General features: G+C 43.7%; 1 protein-coding gene across 4 annotated transcripts in view; it reads right to left on the reverse strand.

Moving 5' to 3' along the window:
- Window positions 1–25,332, reverse strand: part of Setbp1 (SET binding protein 1) — a 364,342-nt gene that overhangs the window by 81,594 nt on the left and 257,416 nt on the right. For all 4 annotated transcript variants that reach the window (XM_078030097.1, XM_040273487.2, XM_040273489.2 and 1 more), the window contains exon 4: window positions 21,026–24,485. In XM_078030097.1, coding sequence (XP_077886223.1) covers window positions 21,026–24,485 — 3,460 coding nt within the window. The remainder of the gene's footprint in view (window positions 1–21,025; window positions 24,486–25,332) is intronic.

A 25,332-nucleotide genomic window follows, 5' to 3' on the forward strand; every position in this document is an offset into this window, starting at 1 on the left:
TTCAAGCACAAAATCACTGAAGATACTAGAGTTGACTTGTCACTTTACAATAGTGGTGGGTAGTCAATGCGGATTCGGGGGTTTAAGTCTAAGAGTCAGTGTGTCCATGAAAGTCCTTCCGTGGAGTTGAGGTACCCTTCGTCCCATGTGATCTCAGCTCTGCACTGTGCTCAACTTCCAGATGGGGACACCAGAAATGTGAAAAAAATCTCCCATGGGGCCGCAAAGGCACTCTAACTAATATTTGTGAAATAAATGCATTGTTTAAATAAGCAGCTTGGTGAGAGGAAAATAACAGAAATTCTTAAGTCAGATTTGGGTTCAAATTCTTGCTCGACCTCTTATTAAATACATGATCTTAGACAAATCATTCACTTCTTTAGACCTAATATCCTCATCTTAAAGTTGGGATAATTGTGCCTAAACCATTTTTTTTTTTTTTTTTGGCATCAGGGATTGAACTCAGGGGCACTCAACCACTGAGCCACATCCCAAGGCCTTTTTTGTATTTTATTTAGAGACAGGGTCTCACTGAGTTGCTTAGCACCTCGCTAAATTGCCAGGGCTGGCTTTGAACACTTGGTCCTCCTGCCTCAGCCTCCTTATCCTCTGGGATTACAGGCATGTGCCACTGCACCCAGCTAAACTATTGTTAAGAGGCCTGGAATAAAGATATTTTGTGAAAAATATTAAATGGCACATCCTGTGGTTTTAAAAACACATCAACTGACAGCTGTATCTCATGATGGGGACATCAACCCAGCAGTGGAAGACCTGGAACAGGCCTCTGTAGATGTACATCTCTATATTCCATCTTTATTTTTTTAAGGAGAGAGAGAGAGAGAGAGAGAGAGAGAGAGAGAGAGAGAGAGAGAGAGAGAGAGAGAATTTTAATATTTATTAGTTTTTGGCAGACACAACATCTTTTTTTTTTTGTATGTGGTGCTGAGGATCGAACCCAGGCCGCACGCATGCCAGGCGAGCGCACTACGGCTTAGCCACATCCCCAGCCCCTCTATATTCCATCTTTAAAGACCCACTAAGTTTGGCATTATCCAGTTTAAGAATAACAGCAAGCTGGGTGCAGTGGTGCATGCCTCTAATCCCAGCAACTCGGAGACTGTCACAGGAGGATCTTGAGTTCAAAGCCAGCCTCAGCAACTTAGTGCAGCCATAAGCAATTTAGTGAGACACTGTCTCTAAATAAAATACAAAAATGGGCTGGAGGTGTGGCTCAGTGTTTAAGAACTCACAGATTCAATCCATAGTACTAAAAAAAAAAAAAAAAAAAAAAAAAGAATGACAGGCAGCTTTCTGTCTTGATGTTTGCTAATCCTTTCTTTGAAATTTTGTCTCCTTATCTGTCCAATTTGTTAAATGGAACTAATCATATTTAGCTCCACCCACTTCATCAGGAAGATTTTGAGGATTGTGGCAGATACAAGAGGTCGGGGATGCTACGAGGAGGGTAAGGATTGGGCAGTGCTCTGTTATTAGGATTAGACTCCCAGTGCTCCCCCATTTGGGCTTCTGTTTATTTGGGCTTTGTGATTATCATCACTACAAGATGTGATACAAAATGTCCTGTTTCCTCTGCACAGGCAAATGCCTTACCCCTGAATCCTGCTTCCAGTTTTATTCCTTGTCCACTCTGGAGTGGGGACAAGAAAAAAAAAGCTGGCTTGCCATCATGTAGTGGGATGTCTCTTGGAAATCAGGGCTTTTGTGGGTGAAGTCTGTATTGACACTCTAAAAATACAAGCCTGTCTTGGTGTTTTATGTCATCAATTGTGACTGTCGGCTTCCTTTGCAAGCAGACAAATGATGGAGCTATGTTTTTTCTTTGCCCTTCTCCAAACTCATGCTGGCTGGTGCACCAGTGGCAAGCCTGGATTTGGTGGGAGGATGGGTCTGTTTCCAGAATATGGAAGGTTTTATGATACAATGTAGTTAATCCCAATCTCAAAAACAGGGAGAGCACATGACACTAGTTGAAAAGTGTACCACGTCACTTATCTTTTGGGTAGGCAAGCTGGGGAAGATTTTACCACCGGCATTGTTTATATCTCTAAGAAGCAGTGATCAGTCATTCCTGGACAGATACCTAAGGGGGACAAAAAAGATTGGAGGGAAAAGTAAGGGAGTCTTTGCTTTCAGCTGGGTTCAACATGCCTGTGTTTACAGGGTGCGCTGGCCTCTGTGCTCTGAGCCCCCAGATCCATCCCAGGTTACAGGATCATTCCAGGAAACATGTTTTAACTTCTACCAGGGAAACATAAAAAGCACAGTGATCCACTAATAAATCACAAGACAATTAAGGTTAAAAAGTCAATGTTCGGGGAAACATCAAGGTTCTGAATTAAATCAACATATCAGGGTAATTCAAAGGCTGGTGCCTGGAAGGCAGTGTTTCATTCACAATCCAATTCATCCGTCAAGAAGCATTTCCCCACTCGCGGTCCCTCGTTCTACAGAATGATTTGGGACGTCTGCCAGCTTCAGCCAGTTTTTCTGGCTCGTGCTCATTCTTGATTGTACATTGGCCAGGGTTTATTACCACAGTTGGATTCAGCTTATCTGCCATCCCTCTCTTCTTTGCTCCTTTTCTTTTTTTCCTTCTCTTTTCCAAGAATATTACTTGTCCACCCATCATTCCTCCATTTCCTCCTTGACAACTACCTAAAATAGACCAGAACAGTGACTCCAAACACTTCTAGGGCTCTACCTGGAATCAGAAAGCGTGGTACAATGATCCACCTTCCCTTCCAGCACATCCCTGGGGGGACAAACATGGAACCCTCTCCTGATGATAGGAAGCCTTTCCCTGCCCTCAGGGTTGGCCCCATACTGAAGGTTAAAGAGTTCTTTCACAGTCTGAAATGGGAGAAATCTCAGAGATCATAGGTGCTGCCATAGAGTGATGATTTATTACAGGTTGTTCTTCACCTAGATCAGCACCTTTCATCTTGACAGTAAGTCCCAGGACAGGCTCTATGGCTTACCAGTTTACAGAGGTACAAACCGAGGATCATAGAAGTTAAGTTACATGATACGGTCATAGAGCTAGTATATCACAGAGTTGAGACTCAATTGCTGGTATGTCTAATTCCATGGGCCATTTTTGTTCTTCTTGTTGCAACTTTGGGGCCTGTGGGTCTCAGATTAGCGAACAATAAAAATTTAAATACATAAATACTTTTTGAGCATTTGCTTCCTATATGCTTTATGAAGTCCATATTTCAGTCCTTGTAACACATCTCTGATGTAGATGCAGAATATCATTCTTCAGATACTACAGAGAAGTCAAAGCACAAAGAAGTAAGCACCTTGCTCAGCTAGAGAGTGCGATGGAGCTGGGTTCAAATCTAGTCATTGTGAATGAAGATCATGTTCCTAATATCTACTAATTATACCTACAGCCAATTATGTTAAGGCCACAAACTCAGGATGGCTCACTCAGGGCTTCTCTACAGATTCTGTGCCCCATAGACAGGTGGATAAAGGCCCGATTACTTCCCACCAGCCTTGCGTCCCTGAGTTGACACCAGATCACTAACTTTTTTTCAATATTGCCTTTTTCTTTGTGGTTTAATTATTTACTCACTCAGGTTCATTTGCTTTGGAGCTTCTTGAATGTCAGAGCTTCAGATCTCAAATGTGAGCCAAGCTTTGGCCTTTGAAACAGCCCAGGGTTAATACTGACTGCAAACAAGGGGCCTCCAAGTCCCTCTGTGGCTCTCTGTTGCTCCCCTGCACCTGCTTCATGTACCAGCACGTTTCCTAGGTGTTGTGAGGAAGGGGCCTGAAGCTCTGAGGAGCGCTGGTGCATATGAATGAGTGTGTGTGTGTGTATATGTGTGTGTGTGTGCGCGCGCGCGCGCACGCTCGCACATGCATGCATGAGCACTCCTCTCCTGCCAAGACTCTCTTATTCCTACCGAATATACCTGCGTGGTCCACAGAAGGTGACAGCAGATTTTTTGGGAAATAATTCCTCAAGGTAGAGCAGAGAGTTCCAGACTTAAAGACATGCTTTTTATTCCAGATTTGGCCACTATGTCTTGATCTCAGGACATTTAATCCTCTGATCCTTAAATATGCCATTTTTAATTTTAGGAGATTAAACTAGATTAGTAGTTCCCAAACTATCTTCTGCAGAATATTAGTATTCTTTGATATTTTAATGGGTACATTTGCAGAAAAGAGAGTTGTGTAGTCAGGTAAGTTGCAAAAAAGGAACCTTTCCTCTGTAGACAGATTCACATTGCTCATCAGTATGTTAAGTGCTATGAAATGTCGTATAGTAGACAAGCATCCATCTTTGGTTATTTTAGTATCTAATAAATGCATTTGATTGTTATTAAAGTTTCTGCTTTCAATAGAACATCTATCCATACTTACTGGAGTGCTTGAGAGTGCCAAGAATTAGTTTTAGGATATCAAGCAGGATCTTCACATTTGAACTTCAGAAACCGAATATGAATAAGAGACTTTTTAAATGATTAGACTAATATGAGAAAAACATGAAAAGCGAATGTATTTTAGTGTAAGGCCATCAATTGATAAGGCAGTAGAACCCACATATAGATTACATTTCTGTGGCAAGTGGTGAATGGGAAGGAGTAAATGAATGATTCACAGGGGAAACTGTCAAATGTCCTGCATCCATCAGAACTGAAGATGCAGACAGTGTTCACCATACTACACCTCCAGGTTCTTCATGATGTTGTTGTTGTTGTTGTTGTTGTTGTTGTTGTTGTTGTTGTTCTTCTTCTTCTTCTTCCTCCTCTTCTTCTTCTTCTCCTTCCTCCTCCTCTTCTTCTTCTTCTCCTTCCTCCTCCTCCTCCTCCTCCTCCTCCTTCTTTTTAACTACAGAAGGACTCTTAAGGTCAAAGAATGCAAACATCTCCCTGGCGAAGAGCTTCTCTTGGTGGATCTGCAGATTTCCAATCATATCTGTGTATACCTCCATATAATCTTTATACACCTCATGGAATTGATAACAGGGCCACAAAAACACAGAAGCTAATAAAGAGGGATGGGTCGAATCAGATTTCAAAAAGTGCCTTTGTGAAGAGTACAGGCTCATGAAGGGCAAAGAGACAATAATCCAATTGTTAAAGAAAGTCACTCACAGGCCAATCCGTAAAATTCTAGACTGCTTCTACTGAGGTCTTTGTTTTGTTGTTTTTCTCTTTCTCTCCGCAGCGTCTGTAACATGTGCATGGAAAGTGAAGTCCGTAAAATGGCTGCATGTCAGGTGAAACTGGTTTGCCCTTGCTTCCTCTTTCTCTTAGCACCAAGGGTGTCTGGGATGTTCTTATTTCATTTTAAAGAGATCAGTATCTTTCACTCTCCTCTTCATTCATAATAAATAAATAAATAAATAAACAAACAGACCCATTGATTGCTTGGCTTCTGTTTCACCAGGCTTCAATACATCTCATCCTCTCACCTGTTCTGAACTTAAGAGGCCACATCCATCACCTGGGGGTTTCTCCCAGCGCTGAAGCAGACACCCTCTCTGAGCCTCAGCCTGGGTAACAGCCCTCTCCTTCCCCTGCCTCCCCAGCACTTACCTGGCCATCCCCTCTCATCATAGCCCACTGGGCAGCCTCACCAGGACTCTGTGCATCCTTTTCAGCACAGTTTCTTTACAGCTCCAGTCTTTATTCTCCTGGTTGCCCTTGTCTTGAACCTTTCTGTCTGCCCAGCCACCAGACCTTCAAGGCCATCTGAGGAGCACTGACAACTCTCCCTCCCCACTTGCCCCTCACACTATCTGGGTACCACAGGTGTCCCACTGCCCTTCTCTGCCTCCATGTGCATCTCTCTCTTTTGAAGGGCAATTTTTGGAGGGCAGCAACTACATCACAGGAATCTTTAAGTATTCTCTGATACAAAGCAGGTAGACATTTAATATACACTTGCTTAAAAATAATCATAAACATTTAAAATGATACCATCAATGGTATATGCTACTGAAGAGCAACTGCAATCACTACATAAAAAGTGTAAGAGGCTGGTATATCATAGGTGCTCAATATTTGTTTAATAACCACTACAATTGATTAATATTTTACTGCATGCTTCCTATGAGTCAGGCATTACGCTGCAAGTTCATAAGCAAACACACCCCACAAGGCAGTAACTGCTGCTGATCCCATTTAAGACCTCAGAAAACAGAGGTGGAGTTTGCTTAGTTCATTTGCCCAAGGCCTTCCAGTTGGATCTGTTGGGTCAGCCGGTTTCTTTTCCCATTTCCTCTTAGTGATGGCTCACTGTCCCAAGGCAGAAGGTGCCCATCACATTTTGAACCGAGTCCCCAAGCATATCTGCTGGAGCTGCTCCCTGGGGGAATTCAGATGGGTTCTCACCTTACAGGGCTGTGATGGTCAAAGGAGAGAATGACCAAGAATATATTTTGAAGAAAGATATAAGTCACTATTCCCAAGCAGGCAAAATAAGCAGATGTAGCAGGTTAGGGAATTAGGATTCCTCCACTCCAAGACAGGAGTGGATTTCGGGTGTCCGCTTGCCTGTTTGACCTGAGTTGGACATGATTTGGGATTTCTTTACACGCCGTGACACTTGAGGCCACAGCGATGGGTCCCTGTAAGAACACCTTAAGGGGCAGCTGCCTGGAGAAATCAGGACACCAGCTGGTGACAGAAGATGAGATGGGGTAAGCAGAGGTGGAGGGTGATCTTTATTTCCCCCCCAAAATCAGGAGTGTGTTGGGAGGGCAAGTCTCCTCTGGGCAACACCGTGGAGGTACCAACCAGCTTCGTCAAGCAGGCACTTGTTGTAGGAGGGACAAAGGGGGTTTCATACACAAAGCCAGCCTAGACTCCTGCCAGCTGAGTGCCTGCTTTCCATGGGGCCCTCTCTTTCTCCTGCCACCGGCAGAAGCGATGCCAAAGGAGCCAACCCAAAGCCCATACTTTATTTGAATAAAAACGTCTCTAAATGCCGAGATTTATAACTTCACAGGAAAGGTTTGGAAGGGGGAGAAAGCTTCAGAGAACATTCTGGGTAGGGTTACAGGGCTGCCAACAGTTTGTGGTTGGACAGGGCACTGCGTTCCTGAAGATTAGACATAACTGAGGGCTTTTTCTTCTTCTCTTTTAATAGCAAGGAAATATAAATCCTCCCCTCATGTCAGAGTCTGAACTCTTCAGACGTTTGGTACAATTTTCCCCATTCAGGCGTATTTAACGGAAAGGAAATTAGGAAAACCGTAGCTTTTTTTTTTTTTTTTCTTTTTTTCCCCCTTGAAACCAAAAGAATTAAAGATATCAAGTTTAGCTTTCTAATTCAATTTCTGAACTTTCTATTTTTTAACAAGAGAAAGCATTTGAGTGGATGTGAAGAGAAGGCACATGTTTTTGTGATTATGAGAATTCTGGTGGTTGGTATTTAATGAAAATGCCATAGAGCTGTTCCATGAGGTATAGGAAGCCTTCTGAGCAAGCCCCCACCCTGACTCCCACCGAAAAGAAATGTCAGCAAGAAATCCAGGCACAGGAGTTATTTTACTTTTCACATGGAATAGAACACAGATTCAGAACTGTGAAAAGAAATCCAGAGTGAGAAGTATTTTGATTTTATACATGTTCTGAGCCACCATCTCCTCGCACGCAGGCTCTTCCTGGATTACAGGCAGCTTTGATTGTCACTTTGCCTTACCAGCACACTCTGAGAGAGCGAGTCATTAAAACTCAACCCTTCTGCTGGGCATGGTGGCACATGCCTGTAATCCCAGCAGCTCCAGAGGCTGAGGCAGGAGGATTGCAAGTTCAAAGCCAGCCTCAGCAAATTAGTGAGACCCTAAGCAACTCGGCAAGACCTCGTCTCTAAATAAAATACAAAAAAAAAAAAAAAAGGGTTGGGGATGTGGCTCAGTGGTTAAGTGTCCCTGAATTCAAACCCCAGAATCAAACCAAACCAAACCAAAACAAACAAAACAATCTCAACCATTCAGGTAGGGGCTGCAGGAAAGAGAATTGTTGCCTTGTAGGAAAGAAAGTTTTGTTAAGCTATTCAGATGTGTGCTGAACTTGCACGGTGATCTAACTACTTAAACCACCAAAGTACGTAATATCATCCCTGTAGGAATCTGTACAAGAGCATGAGCACCACGCCACTGCTCTGATTCTAGTGGTCTGCGCTTATGCACTACTATGCCCAGTCAAAACCTGGCAATGGGAGTAGATCCTTCCTTAGGTCCTGGCCACACCTTGACTTTGGCCTGCAAAGACCTCAAGCAAAGTACCCAGCAGAGCTCACTGGACTTCTCCCTCTTAGCAACTGAAACAACCATCTGTACCGCTTTAAGCTGAATATGTGGTACTTTGGTTCAACAGCAATGGAAATGAATACACATTCATTAATTCTCTTATGACCACATTTGTTTGGCAGAGGTAAGTAGATAAATTGGTTTATAGAACAGGTACCGCCTGAGAATACTTAATACTCTTTTCTAGGACATACCAAATGCCAGGGGACTGAAATTGCCACCTCTCTCAAGAAAACCTGAAAGTCCTGCACACGATGTCTATGTGGGGAACTTTGGGTGAGATGTGTACTTTTGTTACTTGTCCACCATAACTGCATCTCCACACCTGTGTCCAAATACCATCCTTAGTGCAGCTAATTTCTGCCCCTCCATGTGTGTATGTTCAGAAACAGATTTAACTTCACCCCAGTAAGAACATGATTGGGAAGGGAATCCTGCTGTTTATAGAAGGAGCCTTCTATAACAATCTGCTGTTTTGTATTTTCTGTGCTTGAATATATTATCCAAAGTGGAAGTGAGAGGAAACGAACATTATTAACCACTACATGGTAAGTAGTGTGCTAATACTCCCGTGAGTGTTCTACCTTTATTTGGCTCTAGTAAAACTCAACGAGGCAGGTATTAATAACCTCATTTTTCAGATGAGGAAAAGAAGGATCAAAAAGTTTAAGTTGCCCAAGGTCATGCTACCAGTAAGTGCTGGATACAGCATCGTAATCTACATCTGAAGACTTGAACTCCTGGGCTTCTCTTGCTCTACTGGACTGCCTTAGCAGGAGGAATTTATTCTTAAGCTAATGCTTCTCAAAGTGTATGCCAGCAACCCATCCTGGTCCACAAGAATGGACACAGTTGGTCAGTTGGTCAGTAGAATCTGTATTCAGTTGGGTGCGGTGGTGCACTCCTGTAATCCCAGCAGCTCAGAGGCCGAAGCAGGAGTATCACAAGTTCAAAGCCAGTCTAAGGAATTTAGTGATGCCCTAAGCAACTTAGCAAAAACCTGTCTTTAAATAAGACCTAATAAAGGGCCAGAGATGTGACTCCATGGTCAAGTACTGCCGGAATCTTTGGTACTGCCGGAATTTTTGGTACAAAAAAAAAAAAAAAAAGTCTGTACTCAGAACCATCTCTAGGACTGTACAAGTTACAGAGAGTGTTCGGCAGGCATGGTCCTGAGCTCCACACTATTCAAATTGGGTTAAAGCATCTCTAAGTTAAAGATAAACAATGCAAGGCCACATATAAGTTTGCATTAAAATAATAGGAAATATATTAATGATATTCGAGAAGAAGACACCAAAATGGTTAAGGAAATTAAGGTTAAGGTAAAATTTGGAAGCCAGATGGAGAAGGAGAGGGCATATTACAAGAAGGAAGGCAATGTGGTGATCGGAGGCTCAGATGAAGGGTTAATTATGGTATTTTCTGTAGGACAAGGGAGAGACTCACCAGAGCTCACAGCCAGAGTAAGCTGAAAATGATCAGAAAACAAAATGAGACCCCTTAGGGTAGATAACAAAGGGTCTTTTAAGCCAGATAATTTTGGACTCGATTCAACAGAAATTGATATTTCTGCAACTGGCATCAATTATTCATTTACCTGTGGTTGCCTTTATTGGTGTCCTGTGAAAAAATGACTACATTTGCCTTTTTCCATTTCAATAATTAATATATTTATTTAGTTAGAGCTGTAAGGAGGAGATGGATATAATAGCATTTGGCCCTGAGTTATTATTGTCAAAAGGATCATCAAAATGAAAAATGAAGTCGAAAAGCGTTGCTCAGGACTAAGAAGTTGCAATCCTGACATGGTGGAAGGTCAGTCCAAATGAATAAAGTGTTTTGGGGGTCTTAGTGACTTCCACAGTGCAAGGGAAGCTGGCATGCTCTGCCGGAGGACCACACCTGAGGGAGCCAATACTTGGAAACCAAGATCTCTTGGCACTTCTGAAGTAGGGCCCTGAGTCCCTCAGATAAATGGGGAAGGGGAAACGGAAGCCTTAAGCAAGAGGCCAGGAAACCTGATAAATACTCACAGCCAACTGGGATCATGCAGACCTCAAATACATCATTTTAATTTTTTCAGGAACAGGACTGCAGCCTGTGTGGACTGCATGGTGACAGCAATGTTGGCTCACTTTGGTGCAACACACTCTTCCATGATGGTTTCAAAGCCCCATTAAGAACTTGCCCTTAGGCCAAGGTGACCTCTTGTGCAGGTAGGTATTTGGACAGAGGAAAGAGAGACTAGTGGGGACAAGAGAAGGAGGCGCAAAGGGCCAATAAAGTGCACAGGAAGAAGTAGTGCAATTCAAACTGGATGAGTACCTACTTGCTTACTGTCACTCTCTGGTGCTAGGAGATTGCACTGAACATCTTGATTCCTTCTCTAGAACCACTCCCAGCACCAAAATCTGTCTTAGGGTCTTCAGAAAATTGGAACCAATAAGATATACAGATAGGTGATAGATAGATGAGAGAGATTCATTATAAGGTACTGGCTCTTATGAAACAGAAGCTAAGAAGTCCCGTGATCTGCATTCTGTTATCTGGAGACCCAGGAAAGTCAGTGGTGTAGCCTGAAGGCCTGAGAGCTGCAGAGTCAACAGTTTAGATTCCAGTTGGAGTCTGAAGGTCTGAACCCAGAGGGAGAAAAGATCAACATCTCAGCTCAAGAATCAAGGACAGAGTTTGACTCAGGATATGGGCCAGTATTAGAGGCACTGACATAACCCCACCACCTTGAAAATAAACTCCCCTCTTGCAATAAGTTCTCTTTCTTCAGGTGAGAAGATGGCTCTGCACACAGGATCAGCCCCACATCCTGTGAGTGGATAATTTTGGCTCCAAAGAGCTGCCTTTACGTCAAAACAATTTTTAGCAAAGACTAAATTGTCTATTAGCTAGTGCCTTATTCTGGGGCCCATGATTTAATTCACTGGCAAGCATTCTTTTGGGGGAATAACTCAGAAGCTGAGTCATGCTATCGACCTTGTCAAAGACTTAAAAAATATAGAGGGAAAAAGAGAGTGATGCTGGGAAAATTTAGGAAAACTGGGATCCAGTGATTTTTCTGTCCAAAACTGGTTGATCAACTTTGGATTTTGATTTTCTTGTCTATTAAATAGGAAGGCAATGCCTATCTACAGGCCTCATTGGATTTTCAAAGTAGAGAAACACAATTTGAAATGCATAACACCCTGCTCAGGTATAAGGGCTATCTGGGATTGAGCCTCCAAGGCAGATTTCTCCTTATATCCCCACATCCTGCATCAACAAGGTGAATCCTATCTCCATACTGATTTATGGCCCACCTTCTCCTCCTCCAGCCCTCCTTGGAAGAGTTGGTGAAACACAGCAGAGGCTCCTTTGGGGATGCCTCTCTATTCTATCCACCTATCCTACCCGCATGCCTCCTTTTTACCCAACTTGTTTTTAATATTTCTGTCATACTGCAAAGAGCATCAACTTGCTTTTACTAAGTGCATCTTATTATTCCATGAGCTTTTTTCTTATGGAATGGGTTTTTATTTCTAGTCATTGAATATGTGGTCTTCCATTATTTTTTCAATTGCTTCATATATGTGTCTATATCTACCTTTTGCCTCCTGATAGCTTTAGAAAGTCCTTGAGGACAGGGTGTCTCCTGCTACTTCACCCAGGTATTTCACCCAGCACCTAGCACCAAGCTCAGTACCCATCAAACTTAGCACCCTTTAATTTCAATGCATCTGACCTTCCTCCATGACATAGTGTTCATTCAATCATGACAGCTATGTCTCTTTAAAAATTCCATTCTCATTCAACTGCTACCTTCAATAGCATAGTGTACTGATTTCTCCAGGTCCCTTCCTTTACCCCAATGCATCTTCATCCCTTTTAGTCATCTTGGCTCATCCTGCCATATTCTCTCATTCTTTCATTATGGACTCCTCTCCAAGATTCCACCCCAGGATTTTGTCTTTCACTGGACATTCTTACTATTTATCATTCTGGATCCCTAGAGCTATATTGTTGACCACCAAGTAAGCATTCTACATTTACTCTCTGGTTGATCTTCTCCTATGTGCTTTTTCTTCTCTTATGGTCATCCTAATTCCTCTGTCAGCATGCTATGCACTGAGTAACCAAGAACCCCAAATCATTTTTAAAGTGTAATCTTTTTATGAACATATATATATATATATATATATATATATATATATATATATATATTATTCCACAAAAAAAGTAAAGAGCTCTGGAAAATCAACAATCCAGTATTGTACACACACACACACACACAAACACACACACACATACACACACGTACAGAAAATACTTTTATTAAGACTTGTGATAACTTGGGTGATTCTTCCATACACTCACAGTGGTATTGCCAACACCCGTGGTACCAGAGAGAGTAGTTTTCAAAAGTTTACAAAAAGTCAGTATCATGATAAACAATCCTACCACATGGTCAGGAAAAGGGGATGTGGCCTGGAATCTGTTTCCTCTTCTCAAGTATTATAATCTTTACCCTCTGTATGCATGTTTGTCATAGGATGTGCAATGAAATAGTAAAAGAGACTCTGGCATTGGGTTTATGCTTCCAAAACTAGGGGGCCTCAGACTTAAGACCTACTGAGAATAGCAGTTCTGCTTCTCGTCAAGGGCTGAATTCAGGAACAGTCTCCTTAGAAGCTAAGCACTGCTAGATCCACAACAGATCTCTCACTTTCTGTACTTCTGCCTTCATCTTCTCATCACCCACTTATTCATTAACTCCTTGCCACCTGGACTGGGCATTAGGCCACCAAAGCACTCAAAACATAATTTTTAATTTTTTGGTTGTCTTCAGGGCTGCCAATATTTTTGCTCATATTCTCATCCTTCATGAGCTCTGCAGCTTCTGGGTTTCTTGATCATGTTACTTCAGTCTTCTTTGACCCTTCCCTTCTCTCTAGTATTTCTACAACACTTTACTTTTTTTTTTTTTAATTTTTTAGTTGTCATGGATCTTTTTTATTTCATTTATTTATTTTTTTAAAGAGAGAGTGAGAGAGGAGAGAGAATTTTTAACATTTATTTTTCAGTTCTCCGCGGACACAACATCTTTGTTGGTATGTGGTGCTGAGGATCGAACCCGGGCCGCACACATGCCAGGCGAGTGCGCTAACGCTTGAGCCACATCCCCAGCCCACACTTTACTTTTTTTTAAAAAAAATATTTTTTTAGTTATAGATGGACAAAATATCTTTATTTCTATGTGGTGCTGAGGATCAAACCCAGGGCCCCATGCTTGCGAGGTAACCTCTCTACCACTGAGCTATAACCCCAACCCCTCTACAACACCTTTTTGTTTTTCCAGATTCTCTCTCTGATTTCTATAATTTGACTCATGTGCCATGATTCTTCCAGTTGCTAAAGACCAACATATTGGAACCATCCTTAGCTAGAGAGAAAGAAAGAGATGAATTGATAACAATTCCTTATTATTATGCTTTTGTGTGGGCATTGGGTCGATAATGATGCTTCTGAGAGACTTATAATCTGGGGGTGGGATGGTGGGGCAGGAAGGGCAGCATGGTGGAGGCCATCCACAGTGGATAATTACAACAGCACAGGAAGAGTGCAGGGTGAGGCACTTACTTATTCAATCCAGATTTCAGGGAGTGAGTGGTCAGGAAAGAAAGTCAAAATATAATGTTGTCATTTCATGACTTTATCATCTTAAAAAGAGGCTCCCCATTGCCTACTTAAACAATCCTCTGAATGTAGGAAATAGACCCTTCAAACTATGACCACAATATTCTTATTTGCCCTGATTCTCCAGCTGCAGGTCTGAACCTCAATAAGACAGGGCTAAATACCATTAATCAAATAGTCCTTGGATATCTCCCCCTAAATACCTGTGTTTACATGTCTCCGTTTCTATGTGGTACATCCCACCCTCCTCCCATTGTTTCTACTACCATCTCCACTCTGTTCAGTTCACCTGCATGAAGTGTTCCAGTGGTTGAAGGCTAGACTACAAGTACCCAGTCTTATTACATGTTCATGTATGGTGTAAAGACATGGTTTTCTGTAATTTCCTTCCATAGGTGCCTCTTCTATCCTTTAGACCCATCTCAGATGGAAACTACTATAAAGAAGTACCTCCTGGTTCCCTCCCTCCCCCTCTACTGAAAGCATGGCTCTGGGTCACCATCACTGGGTCAGCTTAGTTTTTCTCTGTGATATACTCACAATCCTTCTAATTTATTTCTAATATCGTGAGTAGTAGCTGATTTCTTCCCCTATGGAGGATCCTGGATTGTGTGCCTTCTTTGATAGCAAAAACATTGAGTCAGTTGTCAATTCTAATATTTTTCCCAGGACTGCACCAAGATGTATAATACATTCTTGGCATTGAATAAATAATTTTAAGTTTTTCTCTTGAATTGAGTCAATTTGAATTAAGTGCGACAGGGGCTCAAGGCTAGACCACAATCCTAGCAAGTATTCAGTCTTATTACTCGTCCACATATGGTGTGATGAGATGGTTTTCTCGAGTTTCCTTCCAACAGTGCTGTCCTTATCTCTGCCCAGCCACAGGCCAGCCTTTGGAAAGCACACTGTACTGATTTCTCCAGCCAAGAAGGGCCCCATGTTAAATGGAAGTCATGTCTGTGGGGATTATAACCTCTCTGTACCCGCACCTGAATCTACATCACCCCCTAATCCCACAAAGGCATAAATAAAAATTTCTAACAGGACAGGAGGACGTTTGCCAACTGTGGGAAGATAAATGACCCAGAGGCTTCATGCTTCAAAGGTGCAACTGCTTGATTTCTGATGTCAATGTTGCAAAAAAGATGCTGTGAGTCTAAGTTGTTTTTTTAATCTTCCTTGCCAGAAAGTTATGGGTTACAGCATTTAATTTGATTAATTCTTGGTTTCCAAAAGGAAACCTTAGGAGGCTCAATAAAATAAGTATGTGCAATTGTTAAGACAGGAAAGGAAAAAAAATGACTTCCATCCAAGGCCATGAAGATAGTTTCCAGTCCCAAACATAGTTCCCCTGAGGTAGCCTGGAAACCGAATTATTGTCAAGGAGATGCTTACCTTTTACAACTGCTCACAGCAAAAAGAAAACATATAGCTTAACATCTCTCTCACGACTCACCTTTCTGTTCTTTTCTTCGATTCTCCTTCTTTCTTCCCCATTCTCCCTGATGGTAAGCTTCCCAGTCTCAGCCTTTTGACCAATTAGATACGTCACTTTGAATGAGTCACTTGACCTTCTTAAGCCTCAGTATGCTCATCAGCAAAATGAGGTGTTTATCTACATTATTAACATTCTTTCAATTCTGAGTCTAAATATGAATGCAAGTGCGCTCTGTCTACTGCCACGCAATGGGCTATATTAGCCTCTAACTTGTTTATTTCTGAGACGGTGAGTGTGGTTTCAGCATGCGCGAGGAGCTGGCTAATTTGTTGGCAGGAGGTAGGCGTGAGGACCCCCATCTTCCCAAAAGGTGATATAAAATTCCTAAAAGTGACTGGAGTCAAAGACCAATGGGATGAGTCCTATGGATTGAAACGTGGTCCATAGGATTCTAATCCTTCATTGAACATCAATTTATTTTTGGTCAATGTGGCCAATAACTTGGGCATTTTCTTCCTAATTGTCTATTCTGAGTGTGTTTGTGTGTGTGTGTGTGTGTTTTCAGATTTAAATTCCATTGCAATAAATTGAAGACTTTTAGAATCCTAGATTATCAGGTCTGGTCAGAAACTTTACTGTTACAGTCCCAATTGGGAGATTGAGGAAAGTCATTTTTTTAAAAAAGAGGTTTTTCACCCTGTTAGGGTAGAAGACAAGATTTGCACAGGTACCCATAATCCCACCTGAGCTGCAGCAGCCATTACTTAATTAATCTTTCATCTCCTCCTGCAGACTTTATCTTGGATGACGGTTACACAGACTACACTTCATGAGCTTTGCATTTATTATTTTTGTCTTCTGGTTTTAACTTTCTCCTCCCACGAGTCCTCTTCTTCCTTTTATTCCATTTTTAGAAAACTTCCCTGGTATGCTTCTTCTGTATAGGTTTCATGACATTTCTTCCATGTGGCTAATTCCCTTCTGTGGACGGCTGCTTGGAGGAGGTTTTTGTATTACTTTGGCTTGGACATCCTTTTTCTGATGCAGAGTGACAGCAGAGGCTGCCTCCAAAATCCCCCACAGTGCTGATAAGAGGAACTGGCAAAGGGCAAGACAGAAGCCCCAAGAAGAGGTGGAGCAGGCCAGGCTCAGGGGATCCCCACTACCTACATGGCAGGATTCTGATATCTGTGAGGTGAGCTCAGGATTAATTCTCAGCATCCATTCATCATGAGGGAAGTACTTGACATTTGGGAAGTAGGGATGGCTTCCTTGCCTAACAATGGCATTGAGCTAAGAGGTAACACATGCAAATTTATTGTCTTGCTGTTTTCCCATTATCTGATAGGAGCCTGAACAGCAGTCCTTGTGATGTCTCAGTACCTGGCATAATAAGGTCAAAATATGCAAAGACTGTTTCCAAGTAGCCTGAACAGGAAGAACATCACTCATACTGGAGGCTTCTTTATTACCTGTGGGAACTTAGCTTAGAGGGAACATGACATCGTTCTGACTATGTGCTGTCAATCTGGACAGGTTTGCTTTTCTGGGGATCTGCTGCGTTGTGAGAGACAGCAATGCCTGGTGACAGAGAGGCCTGAATGGGGCTGATGAGGCTTCTTCCAATGATGAGATGGTGCCATCTCACTTTCTATCCATTGTTTTGGCCCCAAACAAGTATTTTTTTTTATAAATGGAGATTTAGCAGATGGTATGCATTTAGAAAATGGGTTAAAGAGCCCCTGTCTTCTAAAACAAAGAAGCGAAAGGAGCAAAATATGGAGAAAATGGTCAGGAGTCTGTACAACGTGTAAGCTCTAGGTGTGTTGTAACAAAGACAATGCAGTCATCTGCTGGGTCAGGGGACAGAGAATGAAGGATTTTCCAAGCAGGGAAGAGGAAATGGACTGTGCAACTGCTGCCACTGCTAAATGGGGTCTCTAATTCCTCTCCCTAGAATGGTAATGACACACATCTGTATGGTGCCTTTCATCAGCTCTGATCTCGGGGAGTACTCAGAGCTCTCTCTCTACTCAGCTCCTAAACATGCCCATCAAGAGGCTAAGGGATGACATCGACATTTGTGCCGTATCCATTTTAGAGGAGAAGAGCTCACATGCAATAGGACATTCAGATACTGGGGAAATGAATTCAGAAGGGAGAAGAAAAAGGTGGCCACTGTTTATTTCCAATTGTGACCCTTAGCTGATCCACCACCTCTACTCAGATCGACTCTGAAAAGCCCATCATGCCTCCAGTAGCCTTGGTCTCTTCTCCTCTGCTCTCCTCTTTTCATACTGCTCCCCTCTCGGGAGCATATCACAAAAGAAGGTGAATGTGCTCCAGAAAGTTGTGACAAACTGACATTGGGGTCCAAGTGCTGCTAAAGACATTTTCCCCTGATGCTTTGGGATGTCAGAAATAGAGGGGACATTTGGGGGTATAGGAATGAAGAGGACAAGGCTTAGAAGGGAGAGGAATGGTGGGGAATCTGGTCTGTCCCAGTAAGATGGTCGACAAGATGAGCAGGGCCATCAGACATAAGTTATGCAGACATGGAAGCAATCAACAATTGCGATTCATTAAGATGTTGCAGAAAAGTGAAGGATCTAACACAAAGATCAGCTCAAAGACCTGGTATAGATAACTCAGAGAACTAGATTTCAGCAGAGAGGTTGAAAGCTCAGTCTGGAGATGTTTCTGGGCTGGTATTTAGAAAGGGTTAGGACATAAGGATTCTTTCTTCCTTGGCTGAGGAATGAATAAAAGCATGCCTCATTCCCTTACTTCCTCCATTTTGCAAGTATCCTATGATGTTGGTGCCAGCCCCTTTGGTTAAGGCACATTATCAGAAGATGAATGGGATTCTGCAGTGGTGATACAGAGGAGCACTAGGCTGGGTACCAGGACTGTGTTCTAGACTTGTTATTAACCACTTAGGTAACATATGGTTGAACTTCAAGGCACAGGGTAAAGCCTTTGACTTGCTTAGAATCAATACATACAGCTTTATGAACCTGGGAAGGCGACTTTGGACCTAAGTCTTGATATGCAACAATGTAATAAAAGTACAATTAGAGCATCCATAATCTGAACATCTAGACTGTGAAATGCTCCAAAATCCAAAACTCTGAAGTGATTTTCCAAAATACATGAAAATTCCATACCACAAATAAACTTTGTGTTCTATGCAAAATTATTATAAATACCATATGAAATTACCATTAGGCTATGTGTATAAGGGGATAGAAAACAGAAATGATCTTCATGTTTATATTTGAGTCTCACCCTCAGGATATCTCATTATTTACTGACTAACATCTCCAACAAAACAAAACAAAACAAAACCCCAAATAGAAAACACTTCTGGTCCTAAGCATTGTGGATATGGGATACTGAACCTGTATTTGTAAGGAGCACAGGAAAATTGTGAGGAAGATAGGTATGTGAAAAGGCTTCAAGGACTAAAATGCACTATACAGAGAGGTCTATTTGTATCCCTTGAGTTACATACACATGGGAAGAGAGTACCCCGGGGAAATGGAATACCATGCCTGAGGCCACACAGGGAGTTCATAATAGAACTGGGCTTACTATCCATTTTTTAGAATCCAGCTTTCTTTCATGACATTGTCCTGGTGCCTATTTCTTTCCGTCTTATGGCTGGCCGAAGATCAAATGAGACAACAGGAGAGGAGGTAGGGAGAATTCTGAATAAGTCACGAGCCAACACAAGGGAAGCAGTACAATTAGAGTGCGGGTTCCCTTGGAGATACTCTCAGTGATGTGATGAGATGAACCCCAGCTGGAGAACTTTTGAAGTCAACCAGCATCCAGCAAAATTGTCTGGTCATGGGAAAACTCTAGAAAGACTGCTGAGAAACTTAATGTGCAAAAACAGCTGGGTTTGTCCTCTGAGGTTTGCTTCGTGGGTCTATAAAATTGAAATTCTTGCCTGTAGATTCTTAGCAATGACCTATCACCATTATTTTCTAGCTAAATAATTCCCAGAATATACAAATATAAGAATATTCTCTGTCCCTGATTAGCTTACATCCTGTGAATCATCATACTGAAAGGGATCAACAGAATCTCTCATGTGCAAGCTTAACCTAGTGGCCCCTGCTCAGGTGGGCTTAATCTGGGTTCTGCACAAAACCAAACCCTTTCAGCAATGTCTGTGGATGAGAAATGGCAGAACCAGATCCACCTTTGGGCATGCACAAAGGGTGGGCCATTTATCACCTTCAGCCAATGCAGAAGGCATGACTGCTAATTGGTCTCTTCATTAACCAAGGAGAACATCTACCATCACAACAACTCACAAGCTAGCAGCAATTTGGGGCAATATTTAAGTGGTTTCTAACTCATAATCATATTTCTTCCTGAAATCTGCTGGCCTAGAAAATATCTTTCATTCCTCATAAATAGACTGCTCTCACCTTCAGTAATTATGGACTCCCCAGGGAAGAGAAAGAATGAGTGAGGGGTATACATCATACACAGAGGTGAGACACTATATCTAAACCTTAATCACGGATGATTAGTTCTTTAAAACCAGGCTTTAGCCAGATGGTTTTATACTATTTGGGGCAAAAGAAACATAAAATATTCTTTTAGCTTCTGCAACCCGTAGGAAAGAAATTTCTACTGTATTCCTAGTAAATATCTCTCTGTTATTCTATAAGAGTCTTATCATGTATGTGATATATGGACAGGGATGCTGAAATACTTTTGCCAAAGTATGAAGCTCTCTGGCAGGGAAGGAACTGTGTCAGTGGAGAGGTTAGCAAAGAAACCCTGCCTGCAACTGACAAGAGTGGAGTCTTTCTAGCAGAAATAAAACTCCAGTTTGAGGTCAATGAACAAAATCCCAATTCAGTGGTAAGGTTGTGTTGGGAGGTAGTCAAGGCAGAAAGCACCTTTCAGCCAGACCCCTTTCCCTTAGTGCAGGAAAATGGCAAGTGTCTGAATGTAGCCAAGCATCATTCTGGGGGTCTGCTGAGGGCAGTTTTGTGAATGCCCGTGGATCAAGAAAGGACAATATGACCTTAGGCTGAAACTCCCTGATAAGTTAGACTTCAGGATGCACTGGGGGCAACTTCCATTGACTTTGCAGGTAATGTCACACCTTGGATGTGTGACTTCTAGAGATAGCATGCCACAAAACTAAGATGCTCATTCCCATCCAGCCTTGGTATTCTTCGGATCTTGTTGATATATCTAATGAGTTTTGGAGGCTTTATATAATTAGCCTCCAAAACTAGCCATCAGATCAGGACCTAAGAAGCTAAAAACAGCACCTTTAATGAAAAGCATAAATGCAATAGGTATGCCTGTAGCTCAGGCAGCTAGTGAGGGTGGCCTCAGGGTCCACAGTTCCCCAGGCAATGTCTCTAGGACAGAGGAAAGACAGTGAAAACCAAGTAAACAGTGCTTGAAATGCACAAGCTCAACTGCCTGCGGACACTCATTGTCATTTAGTTCCCACCTCTTTGCAAACTAGTGAACCCAACATGCCAAAGATGGTGTCCAAAGTCCCAAGCCCAGTAATTGTCATCTAGGGAGTACCAGGTTGAAGAGAAATTTGGCCTTACCTGGAGACATGGAGGAGTCGTAGGAACTTCTCTCCTTGCGGTTCATCTTGAAGGCCTGGATGTCCTTTTCCCTGTACGTCCCAAAGCCTTCAAAGCTCCTCCTTTTACTCCCACTCATGTCGCTGTCCCACTTGTCATTCGAAGGGGTCATGTCACTGAACACGTCCAGGCTCTCTGATCTTGTGCTGCTGCCATCCCCGCTGCTGCCAGAGTACCTTTTAGCGCACGAGTCCACAGACTCAATGCTCAAGTCGCTTTTGTCCTTGGCCTGCGTCCAATGCTGGGCATCAGAAAGCGACAGGTTAGACAGGGTGTCCACCTCAAAGCTGTTCTTGGAGGCTTTGTGGCCGGCTTCGCTGTGCTGATGCTTCTGTTTCTCCTTATGCTTGCTCTTCTCACTCACCAGCGGGAGCTCTTTGTCTGCGCTGCTCAGCCGCTCACTCAGGAGGTGGCTGGAGAAGCCTGTGGCTTTGCCTGTGAAGAGACCGCTCAGGTTGTCGTGGGTCCCCAGGAGCCGGTCTTCCTTGTGCTTATGCTTGTGTTTGTGTTTCCTCTTGTGCAGCCGACCGCTGGACAGAGTGGCACCGCCCACCTTGGGAGGGTTCAGGGATGGCTGGATGTCACCAAGGCCCATGCCAACAGGTCCCTGCAGGTGTACTCCATGCTTTGCTTTATGCTTAGCTGCCCCAGACATCTTTACGTGGGAGCTTGTGTGGAACTGAGGTGGTGGCACTGTTGGCCTTATGAACGGGGAGGCTGCTCCCAGCGTGTGCGATAGGTACAGCGGAGCTGGGTACTGACCGTAGTAACCAAGGTTCATCATAGGCATTGATGTGTAAGGCAATCCATAGGGTGCATAGTAACTTCCACTGGGAATAGGGTAGCTGAACCCTTGTAAAAAAGGCACCTTTGTCATGGTGTCATTGGTTTTTGCAGGCCTACCACGCTTCTTCTTTGACTTCAAGTCTGAAGTCCTACGAAGATAGAGCAACGGGTCATATTGGATATATGGCACCGGGTAATAGTGATCAAAATTAATCCGAAAAATGCTGGGGTATGGATTCTCGTGGTAAAAGGTGTAACTCCGGTGGGAGATCCTGAACACTTGGAATTTGGTGATGAGCTCTTCTAGCTCAGCCAGAAACTGGAGATCGTCACGGTTTTGCAGGCTTTTCCGTTTCCTCTTGTGCTTTGGCTTCTTGAGGCTCTCGTGGGCCAGGAAGGTGTCCACGATGAGATGCTTCTGCCGGTGGCCATGCCGGTTCTTTGTGCTGGTGTCGGACGGGATGGCCTCCGGGTTATCCAGGGAGCAGAAATCAAAAGAGTACCTCCGTCGGGACTCTGAACTCTTCTCGGCTTGGTCAGACGTGCTGTTGTTGTCCGTCCCGATGCCGCTGTCGCTTGGGATCGTCTCCTCGCTGTGGGACTCGCTCACGGGGGACAGCGTTATCTCCTTCAGTGAGCCGATCTCACAGAGGTGCGAAGGGGAGTTGGCCATCAGCCTGGGTGGGGACAGCTTCCAGGTTCCACTGTGGATTCCCTTTGGGGTTTTGGTTGGAAGAGCACTGATGGGTTGGAGATTTGGCATAGTTTTCAACTCTGAAAAACTGGTTTCAGTGCTGGCGGGGCTCAGGTTGCCATTGGACCCACCTAACTGGGTTGAAAGTGGGTGCATAGCTGCTGGTGAAGATGCCACGAGGGACTGAAAGTTGGAAGGCACGGCTGGAACGTCCGGCTGGCTAGAAACAGGCCTGGGGTGTTTGATGGCTGTTTTGGGTTCTTCGGATGGGGGCGGCAGCTCCGTCCTGGGCTTTCTGCCCCTCTTCTTGCCGATGTAGATGGTTCCCCTCTTGCTGACATTAATCTGCTTGCCCAGTTTGCTTTCGATCGCTGCTGCCCCAGGGCTGGTCTCCGGGGGAGCTTTGGCCTTCAGAGCCACGCTGCTGGAACAGGACAAGATCTGGTTCAAGATGTTCTTCCTCTTGAGCGTCTTCATCTTGTTGATAGTTTTGATGGTCTTCTTATCCAACACACCGAGCTTTCCAACCTTTTTGTGAAACTTCATCTCACTCATGGGTTTGTCCTCTCCCGGGACGAGCTGGGCCAACTTAGCTAAGTTGCGTCGTCTCTTTCTTTTCTTGGTGCCAGGAAACTCTCTGCTGATGGGACTGACGGGGCTGGTGGAAGTGCCCTCGTGAATCGTCTCCACTGTGAGCAAAGGCTGCTTCTTTGGTCGACCCCGCTTCTTTTTGACTGGAGTAATCACAGTCAGACTGTCCGTGTTGGTGTACAGAGGGCTGGACGGGGTGATGGGATAAGCAGAGGGGGGTTCTACCATCAGTTTATCAGAGGTGGCCATGACTGCCTCTCGCAGCATGCTGGTGGGTTTTGGCTTGCTGCAGGTCCACCTCCGTTTTGCAGCAAATTTTGGATGCTGGAGATCTGGCAACTTTCTTGATGGAGAGTGATCGGTGCACAATGGGGGCGCCATGATCATGGGTGGTTTCCGCTGCTTAGACATACCTCCTGGGACAATTTTCTCAGTATTTCCACCAGTTTCGAGGCCAACTGAGGGGGACTCATTCTCTATCAGTTTACTCAACTTTGGGACACGGGGGTCTTTCTTATTTCCCTCTGAGTTGGAAAGTATCCTGTTAACCACTTCACTACTCATAGCAATTCCAGAAGCCAGTGTTTTCTCGGGGATGATCTTTTCTACCACTGCTTTAATGGACTGTCTCTTTTTCCTCTTATGGCTGGTTGGATCTAGAGAGGGTGCCTTGATGGGGATAGTAATCCGGACATGACTGGAGTCATTTTCAGGATTACTGATGGAGCCCACGTTCTGCCTGGCTGGTGATGCCTCTTGGCCATTCTCTGCAGAGTAGCCTTCCCTTTTCCCTTCTGTGTTCTCAAATACTTTCTGGGCACTCTTGACCCAATCCAGGTCTGGGTTTGGTATGGTTTGACTTATCACATCTTTTTTACTGGACTTTTTCTTGCTGCCCATTGTAGGTGGTTCTGGGGGCTCCTTTGTACCTCCTCCATCTTGATCCCCCAAGGACTGGAGCCCAGTGCACTCGGCGGAGCTGCTAGGAGGAGTGGGCGAGCTGTGGCTGCTTGGAGATGGAACCACACCTCCCAAGAGCAGATCTTTGCTGTTGTTGGACAACTGACTCCACGTGCTCCCGGCGCTGCCTTTCTTACCCTGGGCCTTTGCGAAGGAAGCCACGGGTTCAAGAGCTGAGATCTTGCTGGTGCTTGCAGTTTCTCTGCCAGAGTCTGGACTGATGAAGCAATTCTGAGTGGCGGGTCCGCTGTCAGAGTTGGTGGACCAGTCCATGTGGTTCTGGCTGCTGCTTTTTTGCTGGTGCTTTGGTTTTAAGGTGTCACCGGTGAAGTCCTGCGGGAGGCCTGGGTCATAATGGAGACTTGAGTGCTTCTGGGGCCTCTCGTAAGCCTGAGGGTGGGAAAATTGGAGAGACAAAAAGAGAGAGAAACTAAGATGAGCATGTTAGGGCTACTTAAAAGTTAATATCAGGCCAGGGGTGGCAGCGCATGCCTATAATCCCATGACTTGGTAGGCTGAGGCAGAAAAATTGCAAGTTCAAGGTCAGCCTCAGAAACTTACCAAGGCCCTAAGCAATTAGAGAGACCCAGTTTCAAAATATCAATAGGGGTGGACATGTGGCTTAGTGGCCAAGCACCCCTGGATTCAACTCCTGGTACCCCTCAAAATAATAATAATAATGTCAAAAGGCTTAATTATTTGCAAGTTAGAAACAAATAACTACATTAGCAGCCACCTTTAATTCCAGAATGTTTTACAGAGGTTTTCTCAACTGTAGTGGTAAAGATATATTGCACTATTTTCGAATATTAATAAGAATACTTTGTTGGCTACCTTTTCCCTCTAAATAGAAGGGGAAATGCAATCTGAGAATAAAAACAAGTTAGAGAGAGGAGGGAGGGAACTGTAGTCTCTGCTCTGGTCACAGTACTTTACAATGAAGAAGCTGAAACTCGAAGAACTGAGAGTCCTTCCCACAGTGGCAGAGCCAGGGCAAGAGTCTGAACTTTCCTCTCTTCCAAGGTTCTTTTGACAAACAACACCGGCTGCCTCTTAGTCCAGCTCCTGCTTCCCCTCTCATGCCTGGCTTTCCTAGCTTCCCTCTCTCTGGTTCATGGTACTTTACCTTAGAGTTCAACCTCTCTGTACTCAACCAAATAAGAAGGAGCTCATAAGATACCACTCCAAGAAGTAAAAGCAGCACAAGGAACTAAGGAAGGGTCAAGGTTTGGAGAAT

The sequence above is a fragment of the Ictidomys tridecemlineatus genome, chromosome 13 (genome assembly GCF_052094955.1).
Source record: "Ictidomys tridecemlineatus isolate mIctTri1 chromosome 13, mIctTri1.hap1, whole genome shotgun sequence".
NCBI classification, from domain to species: domain Eukaryota; kingdom Metazoa; phylum Chordata; class Mammalia; order Rodentia; family Sciuridae; genus Ictidomys; species Ictidomys tridecemlineatus.